Source organism: Morone saxatilis, unplaced genomic scaffold, assembly GCF_004916995.1.
Source record: "Morone saxatilis isolate NCDOM2014 unplaced genomic scaffold, NCSU_SB_2.0 Contig0, whole genome shotgun sequence".
NCBI classification, from domain to species: Eukaryota; Metazoa; Chordata; class Actinopteri; family Moronidae; genus Morone; species Morone saxatilis.
In genome coordinates this window covers 14,367,947-14,381,570 of record NW_023339650.1, presented here as the reverse complement: position 1 = coordinate 14,381,570, position 13,624 = coordinate 14,367,947, and the positions used below count along the sequence as shown (strand labels likewise).

Here is a 13,624-nt window from a genome sequence, read left to right as displayed (position 1 = left end):
AAACTGTAGCACTGTGCCCAAGACTAATTTACCCTTGGGGACAATAAAGTTTATTCTATTCTATATGTCTTAACACAGGGGATCTCTAATTATATTTTATATGAATACATGTACATTCACTTTAAAATGTTGTATAACTCAAGATCTGAGCACTTCTTCCACCACTGATCTGACAGCTGTTATATTCCCATAGCTGAAGCGACATAGAGATATTGATTGATTGACTTTAATCCAAATAAAACACGATACAAAAATCGCACCTGTAAACGGGAGGGCTCTGTTTGCAATTCACAAATGTTATGTTGTTATTAAAAAATCTGCCCATTGAGCATTTCAGTGTCCCAGACCTGAGCTCCAGTGTCGGCTATACTTATCACTGCAACTGTCGGAAGTGCTGTGGGCCTTGACGCTGACACCATGCAGTCAGCCCTATTTGGACACGGCTGCAGCGAACAGCCTGTCACTTTCACCACACGCCATTCATTCAGAGTCTAACACTCAACAAATACCGCTTCACTTCTTATCTTTTTTAAAACTATCAAATCAAGTTTTTGCTACCACCCTTCCTTCAACTCCGGCGAGTCTCTGAAGTGAGCGAGCTGAACAGGCACTTTGGACACAGCAGACACACAGTCCTATAAACAGCAACACACGCTTACAGTTTTTTAGGGAGCGGCTAACTTATACGCTTTTCTTATTAATAGGCGACGGGGGCGTAATTACGCACGTACCCGGCGGTCATGGCGATGTTGTAGAAAGTGAGCCATGCCGTAGCGAGGGTGCTTATCGTTCTCTTCTTGTTGTTGTTTTCTTTCTCCTCAACCGTGCCGTCCTCCTCGCTGGACGCCATGGTACCGGGGGCAGGGTGGGCAAGTCAGGAAGGGAGCTGACAGCTGGGGCTGGTAGGGAGGGGAGCAGCAGGGTCATCCATCCATCTATCCGCCCACGGCTCCCCCCCTCTCTCGCGGGACTAAGTGCTGCAACAAGTGCGTGGCCTGCCGGTGGGCCAGAGACGGTCACTGTCAAAGTGTCTGTACCTTGTAATAGGATTCTAGTACCGCTTTACTTACGTATATTCTCCACTTCTCCTCCACTAAATTTCAAATTTAAGATGGAAAATTTGTAGCCTACATTTTACTTCACTGCATTTATCTGACTTTTTTGTAAGAAATAATGCATAGGAAACATATAAAGTCCTCCGAAAATATGATGTTTTGTTATAGATTGAACTACCCCAAAGTAGCCTAAACAAGTTATTTTCAGCAAAAATGCCAAATATTTAGAGAAATATTCATGGGGGTGGCAGAAATATATTCTGATTTAATTCTAAACAATCACATATATCAATATTTGCTTGGAAAACTCCCCAGATGAAGATATTTGAACTAAAAAAGATTACATTATTGTGGCACATTAGTTAAACATTTAATAGAAATACCCAAAAGATGGCATTAGAAATCAATAAATTGTTTTATTTAAATTTTACATACATGTAATTTTTAATTGAACTTAAGCCTCTCAGTTAATCTAACATTTGGCCATAACAGATCATTAAATTAATTTCATTCATTCAATCATTTTAATTAATAATCTAAATTAATGTGTTAAATTTGACACCAAACTGGGGTGGTCAGGCATCTTTTAGGGGGGGCATCCACCCCTATACATCTGCCTACGTTCTACAGCTAAATGTATTTGCAGTGCTAATCCTCTGGTCTGAAACCCAAGCATTAACAAGCATTATCGAATAATTTAGCTACAAAATGCAAATTTTTGTTTGTTTGAAATTGAAGGGGGCTATCATAGTTATTAGTTTCTCAGTGGGTCTGTTTGTTATGAGCAAAAAACAGCTTGAGTTGTCAGCAACTGGTCATAACTGACAGGAAACGACACACAATGGGAATCTAAATATTATTTAATTTATTTATTCTAAACTGCTGATGACGTTTCCTCTTGAGTTTGAAACCTTGAGTCTGCACTCTATGAATCTGAGGGAGTGGATAGTCTTTAGGGTCCCTTCTATTCAGGGCTTGTCAAACTGACAGCAGTTCCTCTATTGTAGGAAAATCACCACTTTCCTTTTGCAGTCTGGTGCTTTCTATCAAAACCACCAATTCCACAACTGCTCTGGCCATAAATACATTTTCTTTGTCTTGAGTCTTGAGATACACCGGCATTCGGTCTCTTGTTTGGAGTAGTTGTATTCCTGGTATTGCGGTAACAGGCACATGGGATAGTGTCAACATACGTACAGGTATTAATCTGTACTGGTCTGGCTCTCGTGGAGGCACTGCCGGAGAAACTGCATCAATGCAGAGTCTAAAATTAGCTCTCCTAATGACACCCGGTAGAAATGTGTGTAAACTAAAGACAGCACCAAATATAGTGCAGACTACCTAATCCTGTTTCAGTTACTTGAGCAGGTGTCTGAGGAAAAGCGGCAGAACAATGTCCAGCTGTTTCAGGTTTCTCTAAACAATAAAATCAACAGAAGGATTTAATGATTGGCTTCAACACACAAGGTCATGGCATGAAAGATGCCTATTGTGGATGTTATTTGTACTAAAGAGGCTAGTAACTCATCATTTTAGCCATAGACTGAGGGCCTGCAGTTGGACTCACTGTCATTAAGACATTAGCTGATATGTTGAAGGAGTGTTTTTAAACACTGATATGTTTCTGGTATTTGTTATATCATTGTGCAGCTGCAGACATGTTACAGTTATCACATTTTGCCACTAGATGGTGATGTATAAATATGAGAGGAGCCACAAGTGCCTTTAGCTTTTCTGTGGCACCATGTGTTTTTGCTTTAGAGCCACTTGCCCTTGGATGTTGCTTTTACTGTGGGTGTTCTCAAATCCACTTGTCTTGGAGACTGATCAGGTTGAATACAGAGTACATAATGTAAAGCTACACGCCAGGTCCTCTGTTCTCTGCGACTGATGGGATTTGAGCTTCAAAAGCACTGGTTGAAGTACAGTTTTTAAGACAAAATCATGCCTGCAGTGTACACTTATCCTTCAGGGTGCAGAGTTACACAAACTTTGTTTGTATCCTGAATATAAAGAGAGTAAAGGGACAGTCACATCCCCGTCACACCAAGGTACACAATGCCTAGTGCAGTGTAAGCAGTTGGGTGAGCAGAGAGCCAGGGCTGTGGTGTGTGGAAAATGCTAGTGGAGGCAGACAATGCACTGGTCCGAGGCCTGACCAGCCCTCAGAGGGACAGGGGTCGCCTCACTGCGACAACAGCCCCCGTCTCCCTCCCTTCTTTTTCTTTTTTTGAGCTACCACAGCATGGGCTCAGGGAGGACGCTGAAGTTCGCCCTGTGCGAGGTGCTGCAGTTTGCGGGCCTGTGTGTGCCACTTTTTATCGTCATGCAGAGGTTCGCCGTCATCGTAGCGAAGGTCAAAACCTCGTCACAGCCCCCCGGCGACGGGAGCACGGCCTACTGGTTGATCGTGGCCACCTCCATTGCCTATGTGACCTCCACTGCCCTGCTGGTCTGGGTACCCCTGAAGTACATGGTCTTCATGAAGAAGAAATTCCTCATTGGGAGGAAAAAGTGGTGAGTTTCCCCTGCCTTTGCTCTGATGCCAGGGGGAGCCAGAAATGGAGGTCCAGCTCTGTTAGCTGTGTGTGGTCAGCAGCTTGGTGCAGCACTGACCTGAGACCTGACCAGCTGGTTTGAGTCTGAACAGGACTGTAGCTGGTTTGGACTGCACTTGGCTTGTGAATAACATGAGTTAGCAAGTCCTGCAACTGCCTTTGTCTTCCTTCCTTACTTTTTTGTCTTTCCTTTCCTTTGTCTTTGTATCAGGAGGCCTGTGGCCCTCGTATATGTGATCCTGTCAACATTACCCTGCTTTGCCTTCCTCATCGCCAGCTCTGAGGTACAACATGCTGTGGATTGTGTGGTTTTTGTTTCATTTGTTTCATTACATCAATATATTTACTCTGATCCTGAACTTTGGCCGTCGTTGCCATATTTGAGTCAATCTGTAATTGTAGTTCCTTTGTAGTTGTTTTGGAGGATTGTGTTTATCATTCACAGAAGTTCTTTGGAACTTAAAAATAATACTTAAAATACTCACTATCACTTTACATTTGGGACCAAAATGATAAAAAAAAAGCTTTGTAGGTGAGTGTAATCGGTGTGAGGACTGGAATAAAGGTGATGATTTGTGAGGAATCCTTTGGTTCTCACGGGAGGAATATCCAGCCTTATGGATAAGGAGCTACTGATAAGCAGCTTGGTTCCTCTTCCTGTCCAAGCTGCCTTTGTCAAATCATCTGTCCATGAGGCACATTTTCACTTCCTTACTGGCTGTAGCCCAGATCCTATTTGCTGTTTTGGCCCTTTCTAGAGCCCTAGTTGACCTTTTGGCCCTTGCTTATCTGGTGTCTTTTACATAAGAGCCATAAATTCTGCTAAGATGACCAACTTGCCTGCTTTGTTCTGTGTCCTGTTGGTATGAAGTCCTGACTCAGGCACATATCAGAGCTGCAAGTGATTTAGCCCACAGACTCAGTACAAGAGGGCAGAAATGTATATGTAAATGCTTGGTGCAAAGTTCTGTTATTGTTAAGGTAAACTGATGGGATCTATATTGAGTTAAGTTTTTAAGAATTAAGTAATTGCACTAATGATTTTCTGGCTGTTTGCCCAGGTTCAGATAAATAACAACATGAAAAATGACACATTCACGGAGCTCCCTGTATCGCTAGTCCTCTTCTCTCTCATCTGTATTGACGTTGTGGAGAGGATACGCCACTGCAGACTGACCGGCCAGGGTGAGCACTGCACACATTATACAAATCACTCTCTGAGTGCTATAGATCCTGAACTTTCCTCTGCCAACTTCTATAGTGATACCAGACCGCCTTTACATTGCGGGAACTCTGAGGCAACAAATACAGCTAACAGCTCTTTATATCGTATATCCAGAACAATTTAGTGAACAATTTTGAGCTTCTTATTCTTTGGCTCTGTGCCTGCAGTTAAAAAATATTGGCGCAACTGAGGAAATGAGCAGGACATTTTTTAGCCACTTCTTGTAACACAGTGCTGAATTGACAAAACTTCAGCAATGTTTTCATAAAGGGAGGCATGGAGATGGTTTAAGTATAACACTGCTCATGTAGGATTCTTTGGAAAACCCGAAGCCCTTTGAGACTTTTTATTGACACTGGTGGTATGTAAAGTGCTATTTGGGGTACTTTAACTTGAGTTATATCCATTTCATCTATGTATGGTATGTAAAGTGCTATTTGGGGTACTTTAACTTGAGTTATATCCATTTCATCTAATGTTATACTTTACTCCACTACATCCCAGAGGCACATAGTGTACTTTATTTTAGTTGCTATTTCTTAATTTTCACACCTTTCCTGACCAGTAAAACCCATATGTCCCCAAAATTGGTAGTTTTGAGTGTTAATGTTTGTGATAAACTGAAGTAAGAAGTGTTCCTTTATGGGTTGAGAAACATCTTCTTAAGCTAAACTATTTAAACCCCCTCTTGAAATTAGCTAAAAAATACATTGTCGTTGCTAAAAACAGGTTGGCTTTTGAGAAAAGTTGACTTTTTAGAGATAGGTGTGATCTTATAGAATATGATGCATTGCTATAGATTAAATGTACAGTATATATAGTAGTTAAATTAGCACAACCTTAAACATCTAGAGCAGTAAAATGCAACATAGACATTGGTGCACCATTTACATTGATCCAAAAACATCCTATATAATAGTGAAACACTGACTAATTTCAGACATAACCTTGTTTCCCTTTCCTCTCCCCAGCTAATGACATGGAGAGAGATGCTGACATCCCCTCCACTGTCCTCACACATGTGGAACAGGTAACACCAGTAACACCTGTCACTCCAGCTGTGCCGGGGCCAGCTGTGCCCAGGCAAGCTGTGCCAACTCCCACGCCACCGGGAGCGACCCAGCTCAATGACAGGAACCAGAATGGAGCAGGGGCTCAACCAGAGACCAACGGGACAGTCCCAGGGATTCCAGGTAATCCCGGGAGACCATTTAGCATCTCTGGATTGAGCTCACGATCAGCGAGCACCACAGCGTACCGCATACCTCCGTATGCCTACACGGGTCCACTGAGGTTCCTGTGTGCCAGCGACGCCCGAGCAGATGTGTTTGTGGACAGCTTTATGTTCTGGATGGATACAGTGGAGATGGTGAGGGTGGCAGGACACCCCCTGGTTTACTACTCAGGCTGGGTGTTTCCCATCTATATCTTCAGCTACCTGTCTTGCCTGCGTGTGGTGGTCATGCCCCACAGCCCCCTGCTTTCCGCACTAGGAGTGGCCGTGCAGGACTTACCCTTCTTCTTTGTGCGTGTTGGCCTCATTGCCTTTTTTGGGTTTGTCACACCCATCCTCTATATGATGAAGAACCTGTTGGTCTGCCTGGCCTTTGTCTACTTCAACTTCATGACCAAGCTGAGGGTCTTCAACACGGAGAGGATGTTCTTTTGAGATGAAGACGGTGAAACATTAAAACATATAGTAGGAGTAACAGGTAGGATACTAGGGTTCAGGAGGTGGTTGCACTAGCTCTTCACAAGTTCAAACTTTACCTACTTCTAACTCAAGTGTTTATTGAGTGGGGATTCACTAAATTTAAACAGGTTCTACCAGACAATGTCATTTTTACATAGAGATTTGCTATTAAAAGAAAAAGTGTGTTACTATTATGCACTGTTGGCTGACATAACTAATGTTACATAAGATGGCACTTAATAAAAGGCTGTTTAACATTATGTCAACTGGGAAGATTTTAAATGAACACAATATTCCTCAAATTACAAAATATTGTGCTCATAACATCAGACTAAATAGCTAAATAGTGTCAGTTAGGTTAGCATAACCAGATGTTTTCCCACTCTTTCTGAAATGCACTAATGGGCTAGGGGAGAGCGGGTTGGTTGTCACATTCTCAGAGGTCACCCACAAGGTCATTTACAGGAGTAAAGGCCTTTGCACACCAAGTATGTATTTTTTTGTTCGAAACTGTTATACGACCTCACATTGTGTCAATCATCATCCAAAACCGGTTCGATTATCTGCATTGTTTCGCACCAGTCATATGAGAAAAGCACACAGACAGAGAGGAGGGCACAGCTCTGCCTCTTGTAGCACTAAATGCAAGATACAGGCAGAGAGTGGCGACAGCCTGCGGACGAACATCCAGTGGAGAGAAGCAGGGGAGAAACTCTCCTTGTTCTTGACACCTTAGACCCAATATTTATTTTTTCTTTTAATACTTTCAAGTGAAAGGACCACAAAATTATCCTCACTGCACGATGACTCCGTCTCATATTGTGAATTATGCAACAAATAGACTAATAAATTGCAGACTCAGTGTGCAAGGTTTCTATGTGTAATAATTTGAATTGTATGGCAAATCAAAAAACTAATTCGGACTTGGGGCCTTAAGGGTCGATAGAGACCAAATCGGGCACCATAATGCGGTGGCCAATCTGGTGATCAGACCAGTCAAACTGCTCCACAGAGAAACGGATGCTATCCAAACTGAGTTCATGGACCAAACTATCATACCCTCCCAGTTTTGTTTACTTCCCAAAAATCTTCAAAAAGTGTGTGAAACATATTTTTCTCCATATATAAATAAACAAAGAAGCATTCACAAAGGATATGTAGATAAGGTTAATATATAATTTCAGTCCGGTCCAACCCGGTTTAGCAATCATTAACTAGCTCATTGAAAGAACTTTAGGCATAAAGGATTTAAGAAAAGCCAGTGCAACCAAACCAAAGTATGAATTTGTGCAACACAAAAGAGAGATTTTATTAAAATGCATGATGGTACTTTTCACAGGCCAAAAGGGAGCTCTTAGGCAATGTTTTCCCATACACGACGTTATGTCAAATGACTGTTGTGTTGTGTACTATTTACCTTTATGTTCAAATATACTTTTTTACCCCTCAACAACCCCCTCACCCTCACCAAGCATGGCACTTTGGGAATGTACCTGTAATGTCAAAGATTTTTTTGGCAGATTTTTTTCTACCATCATAAAGTGCAGTGAATATGTAAAAAGCATAAATCCATGTTGTTTATATTAGGTTTTTCTTTGCTAAGTTATATTTACAAAAGAAAAACAAAGTGTGAGTTTGTATCATTGATACATATATTTTGGTAAGATTAATAAAGAAAATCATATAAATACATGTTTTAATGTCTCACTAGTGTGATTTCTCATGTATGCAAAATGTTTTTTGGCCTCCATTCAAACCCTTTACACTGGAATTCATCCCATATCTTCCAAATCACTCCCCAAGAGAACAGGTTTCCCGTCATTATTGAGCAAAAACATGCTCATCACATCCCTTCCTGTAATGGTCCAGAGCAAAATAGCAATGACAGAGGACACAATGTCACTACACATGTGCAATCTGATCTAAAAACACATACTACTTCTGTGAAGATTAACATATTCAGGGATAAAATGGCAGAAAAAAAGTCATCAATTATAATAATAAGGTGAAAAAAGAAATATATATTACTGGGATGTTTGCATGAAATTGTACTTCATCACAGCATTGCAGCACGTACTATTGTAAGAAAATCACTTTGCTAAGTTTATTTATTCACTTATAGCATATTGTCACAAATCTGTTTTTCCTTAACCCACCAGAACCCAGATATTTAATCTTGTGTGATTAGTATTCGGACTGATTCATGATAATGTGCTTTGCTCAACTATTAAATGCTTGCATTTTGCACCATTCTTCTGTACATGCTACAACTCACTTATTCTGTTGATATTCTCTGTGTATACATGTTCTCCTCTTTTCTAAGCTGCACTAATCACTATGTTTTTATATTGACAATGGATCAAATGACTATGTGTAATGTGAAAGATGTCGCTCATAGGGATGAACCCACAGGGAATCTTTACCTACTTTTGCACTTCAGTTTTACCCTTTCAGCCTATTTTGGATTAATGTTTTGGTTTCCTGGCCCACCGTTATCAACCCTGTTTCAAGCATTTAGCAGCTAAAAAACCCAGATAGTTCCTTCAGGAGTTGGTGGAAACCAAAACAAAGGTAAAAGGAGAGCGAATGTTGAATTTACATTGATAAGGCTGGCCAGAAACACGACTCTGTGTTGATAATGTTTCTCCTTATCTGCTTCATGCGTAAAGATAATTGTTTTTTTAACAAAAGAATCAACTTTAAAAGCTATGTTTTATCTTATCTTATTTGGATGACAATGATGATGATGCTGAAAATTGAGAGGCGTAACGAATGCGTTCACAGTCAATGTGACTTAGATACTACTTGAAATGTTGGTTTTCCCTTTTAAAATATGATTAATTTTACATGATTAATTAGAAAGAAAGCACTCAGTGAGCAATTTGCACATTAAATTTACATCATGAATTTACAAACACTTAAATTATGTCAATAACAGGTTAAATGTTCATGGGGACATTATGAAGCCTGAAAACTTGGTCCAGCACACAGTATTTATCACCTTTGAATCTGCATGCTTTTGTAAACTTTTTGTTTTTTAAAAACAGGGCTTTAATCAAGGATGAAGAGAGCACATTTTTAAACCAGACTTGTGACCACAGAATCATGGGAATTTAATGCCACTATGTGTAGGATTTGAACATTTCTGACTCCTAGTGGCAGAATGAAAACAAACACTGACCAGTTCAACTGGACCCAGTAACTGCAGCCTCATGACTCTCATTCACAGAGACCAGAGACAAGGTAAGTCTAAGGTTTCAGTCATGATATTTTCATTAGAATATACTGTACAACTTGTAGTGATAGATTCTCCAACATCTTCATCTTTAATTCAGCATTGTCCATACAAAGGTATGTATTTCACAGGCACATGCCCAACTTGTCTGCATCCCGTTAGTCTGAGCACCATCGCTGGGCATCCCTGCAGTATGAGGCTGAAGTGGTCAAATCTCTACTCACTTCCTCCAATAGGAAGCAGGATTTCCTCCAGCCCTCTCTTTCTACTGACTTGTGTCATCAATGCACTCCTCACCCAGACCTCCTGGTATCCCACGAAAACCCCTAAATCAGCAAGTCCTGCAAACCTCATTTTATCTTCATTTACTTAGTAATGATGAAACTGGCACATTCCTGACCAGATGTGTGGTTTTCTTAAATCTTCTGACACCTGAAACTTCCTCAAAGGCAGTCTGAATGACACCTGCTGTCTGGGTTCATTATCCAGGCACAGATTTAGTACAGACTGAAGCACTATTTATAATAGATCAAAAATCTCAGATAAAGGCAACATTGAAGCCTGCTTGGATAAATTAATCCTCAAAATTCATCATCCGGTTCCTCTCTTGTCTTTTGATTTATTAAAAATAGAATTATTTCCCTACCCTGACAGTATGAGTTTTCTTGACGCTATCATAAGTGACTTTCACTTTCTTGCTTAATAGTGAAATTATATTGCTCGCTTCCCACTTCCTGCCTTCCTCAGTCTCCTCTGCCAAAAAAATCTGTGGAAATTGCTGTGGTTTGACCAACCTCAGCTACCCATGTGACAGGATATCCATCAGTGTGATTAAGGGGGGGAAGCACCATGTCTCTGTGTCATTGTTGCTCTATGTCACACACCTTAGCACACACCAGACCCTTTCTCTCATGACTGGAAAACTTTCCTACAACTTTGTCCACCACTGAGTGCAAACCACACGATAAGGATAATGTTACTCTGTTCAAACCTTGCTGTGGTCCTCTGTCTCCTGCACGTCATCTGCATTACCGCCGACATAGGTACGTACACCTGACACATTTTTTGGTCTTTTCAACTCGGCTGTGAGTAAAATTAGGAGAATAGTCATTTAGTAAATTAAAATTGTCAAATGAGATGTGCTACTGAAGCTGTTCTGTTCTGCTCCAGACAGTGGCTCTTTCCTGATCTACAATGAGAACCACAACAAGTGCATAAAGGCGGAGAGTGCCACCTCGATGACGGTGGCCCCTTGCGATCCTCATGCCAAAGAGCAGCAGTTTCGTTGGGCCTCCGAATCGCGCATCCTCAGTCTGTCCCTCAAGCTCTGCATGGGGGCCACAGAGATTAAAGACTGGGTGAAAGTGGTCCTCTATGAATGTGATGAGGATAATGTCCTCCAACACTGGCAGTGCAAGAATGAGACCCTCTTTGGCCTAAAAGACCAGGACCTGCACTTAAACTGGGGCAACCGCAATGAGAGGAACATAATGATCTACAAAGGCTCAGGGCTCTGGAGTCGCTGGAGGACATTTGGCTCCCGGGGTGACCTTTGTTCAAAGGGGTTTCAAGGTAGGAATTGTGGGCACATGATTGATTGAAAGGGCCAAGAGCGTATAACAAAGAATCTAAACTGGAGCTGCAGTTTTTTAGAAAGGTTGTTGTAAAAGGGTGTTTCAGAAAGTCCTGCAATGGTGTTTGTTGAGGTGAAGATTGTTCTAAATAAAGTAAAGTACTATAATCAGCAAATTGTAATTTGTAAGCTTCAGTTTGGCGTGTAATAACTTTTATTCTGAATCCAATTTACTAAAGTAGCAGGTTGTGGTCCTAATCTGATAAATGACTGATGCTTATTTAGCTTAGCTGTGAAAAACCCTACACTCATAGTGTGGACAAAGTTTCTCACCAGAAGATACAGTACGCTAGGGTTAGGGATAATAAATAAGCCAATGCTTGCAGACATTTTATTGTCCAGTTTGCCACAATTTGCAATGTGTCACAAATAATATTAAAATGCATTTGAGGCACCCGGGGACAGTGGGTCGCTGACCTTCTCAGGGCAGCAATAGGATCCTGGCAAAACCATAGTATGACTGTTGGACTTAATTAAACATCCTGTAAATTAGAGCAATCTAAGATATCAAGCTACTGTAGAGAGTCTATTTCAAGAGCAGGCTTCAGAAAAGGTATGGGCAGCCAAATACATCGTAAAATGGTACACTAGCCATTAACTACCACTACAATGGTAGTCTATGCGATAGTAGATAATAATGTGCTCCCAAATTTGTTTGGGTAGGGAACCTTTTTTCAACATGGACTTTACTTTATGTACCCTGTGCATAAAGTAAAGTCCATAAAGAAATTGTTTTCTAAGGAGTGGAGTGGTGTGGAACAACTTCCCTAACCCCAGGACTTCCATCCTTTAACACATTTAGGGTGAACTGGAACTGCGACTTTGGCCTTGTAGCCCAATATTAGAGGACACTTTGCTTGTTTTATTTTGCTAAACAAATGTTTGATTGTCTTTATATATATATGTTCTGTGTCTCCTCAGAGATTTTCACGATAGGGGGCAATGCCTTCGGAGGACCTTGTCAGTTCCCGTTCAAGTTTATGGAGAAGTGGTACGCTGAATGTACAAAGGACGGTCGCTCAGATGGACAGCTGTGGTGTGCAACAGAGAGAGACTACAATAAAGAGAAAAAGTGGGGCTTTTGTCCCACCAAAGGTAAGTGCCATCAACCATTTCACATGTATAGTAATCAGCATTCCTAAAGAGACTGTGCAGAATTATCTTGTTTGTAAGTGCTATCATTGAAGAGGTCAGTGCTGACAGGTCTTGTTTCTGACACCCCTCACCCCTACCCAGCAGAACAACACTACCAACTTCCTCCCATGAGTTGTCAACACAGCACTGTCCTTGTTATCCTCTTCTCACAGACCTCTTTACCCTGTTGCTGCTCTAAAACTGGGGCAGGAAAGGGACAGAAAAAGAAAGCTTTTACAGTAGTTTTTTCATGAAATGTCGATGTTTCTCGAAACAGTTATTGTCTTTTAAATCAGCAACAGGTTTTACACTACTTTTACACCATGAAATAAACCATTTCTCTCAGTTTTATAATTTTGTAGTACCTTGTATCTCTACCATAATACAGCAACCTCAGGATGGGACACCGACCCAGTCACGGGGGTTCAGTATCAGAGGAACGCACAGTCAGTGTTAAACTGGCATCAGGCCAGGAAGAGCTGCCAGCAGCAGGGAGCTGACCTCCTCAGCATTGTAGAGCTACACGAACAGTCATATATCTCAGGTACAAAGCCAGCCTTGTGTTAGTTATCCATATTCTACAGTTAACATTATTGAACATTAATTACATTATGATGTGCACAGGGCTGACCAATTTTTTGGGAACGTCCCTGTGGATTGGACTGAACAGCTTAGATTTTGAGAGCGGCTGGCAGTGGAGCAACGGAAACCCATTCAGATATTTAAACTGGGCCCCAGGTTAGTAAAGACATGTCATATACTGTGACTGGAGTGTTGTATGTTGTGTTTTTACTGGCTGCATGATAACACTAAACCTTTTAAATGATCAAATTAACCTGTGACTGCATATTTACAATTGGAGCAACTGGTGTTACAAATGCTCTCATGAACCCATTAAAACAAATAATGCATGGATTAATGTTTCCAATAGGTCATCCCTCATCAGAGCCCGGGCTTAACTGTGCAACCCTAAATGCTGGTAAAGCCTCAAAATGGGAGAGCAGCGCCTGCACCAAGAAACTTGGTTACATTTGTCGAAAAGGAAACTCTACCAGTCTGCCTCCACCACCAAGTAATAATAATAATAATAA

General features: G+C 41.2%; 3 protein-coding genes across 3 annotated transcripts in view; 2 read left to right on the top strand and 1 right to left on the bottom strand.

The window, feature by feature from the left end:
- The window catches only part of hacd1 (3-hydroxyacyl-CoA dehydratase 1), a 10,651-nt gene extending 9,687 nt beyond the window's left edge, over positions 1-964 (bottom strand). The window contains exon 1 of the mRNA XM_035667095.1: positions 732-964. Within this exon, the coding sequence (XP_035522988.1) occupies positions 732-850 (119 nt within the window). The 5' untranslated portion in view covers positions 851-964. The remainder of the gene's footprint in view (positions 1-731) is intronic.
- A 2,336-nt stretch (positions 965-3,300) lies between these two features.
- On the top strand, positions 3,301-6,507 carry LOC118323342 (transmembrane protein 236-like). The gene is made up of 4 exons (XM_035655294.1): positions 3,301-3,572; positions 3,825-3,897; positions 4,675-4,798; positions 5,810-6,507. Exons 1-4 carry the CDS (start codon positions 3,301-3,303, stop codon positions 6,505-6,507), a joined length of 1,167 nt encoding a protein of 388 aa, XP_035511187.1.
- A 4,140-nt stretch (positions 6,508-10,647) lies between these two features.
- Positions 10,648-13,624, top strand: part of mrc1a (mannose receptor, C type 1a) — an 11,665-nt gene continuing 8,688 nt past the window's right edge. Inside the window, exons 1-6 of the mRNA XM_035655951.1 lie at positions 10,648-10,809; positions 10,937-11,338; positions 12,321-12,494; positions 12,922-13,077; positions 13,158-13,271; positions 13,465-13,605. Coding sequence (XP_035511844.1) covers positions 10,740-10,809; positions 10,937-11,338; positions 12,321-12,494; positions 12,922-13,077; positions 13,158-13,271; positions 13,465-13,605 — 1,057 coding nt within the window. The 5' untranslated portion in view covers positions 10,648-10,739. The remainder of the gene's footprint in view (positions 10,810-10,936; positions 11,339-12,320; positions 12,495-12,921; positions 13,078-13,157; positions 13,272-13,464; positions 13,606-13,624) is intronic.

Excerpts from the sequence above, each read along its gene's own strand:
- LOC118323342 (XM_035655294.1), top strand. The coding sequence starts at position 3,301 with ATGGGCTCAGGGAGGACGCTGAAGTTCGCCCTGTGCGAGGTGCTGCAG. Across the intron at positions 3,573-3,824 it reads CTCATTGGGAGGAAAAAGTG|GAGGCCTGTGGCCCTCGTAT; the intron begins GTGAGTTTCCCC and ends TCTTTGTATCAG. Across the intron at positions 3,898-4,674 it reads TCCTCATCGCCAGCTCTGAG|GTTCAGATAAATAACAACAT; the intron begins GTACAACATGCT and ends CTGTTTGCCCAG.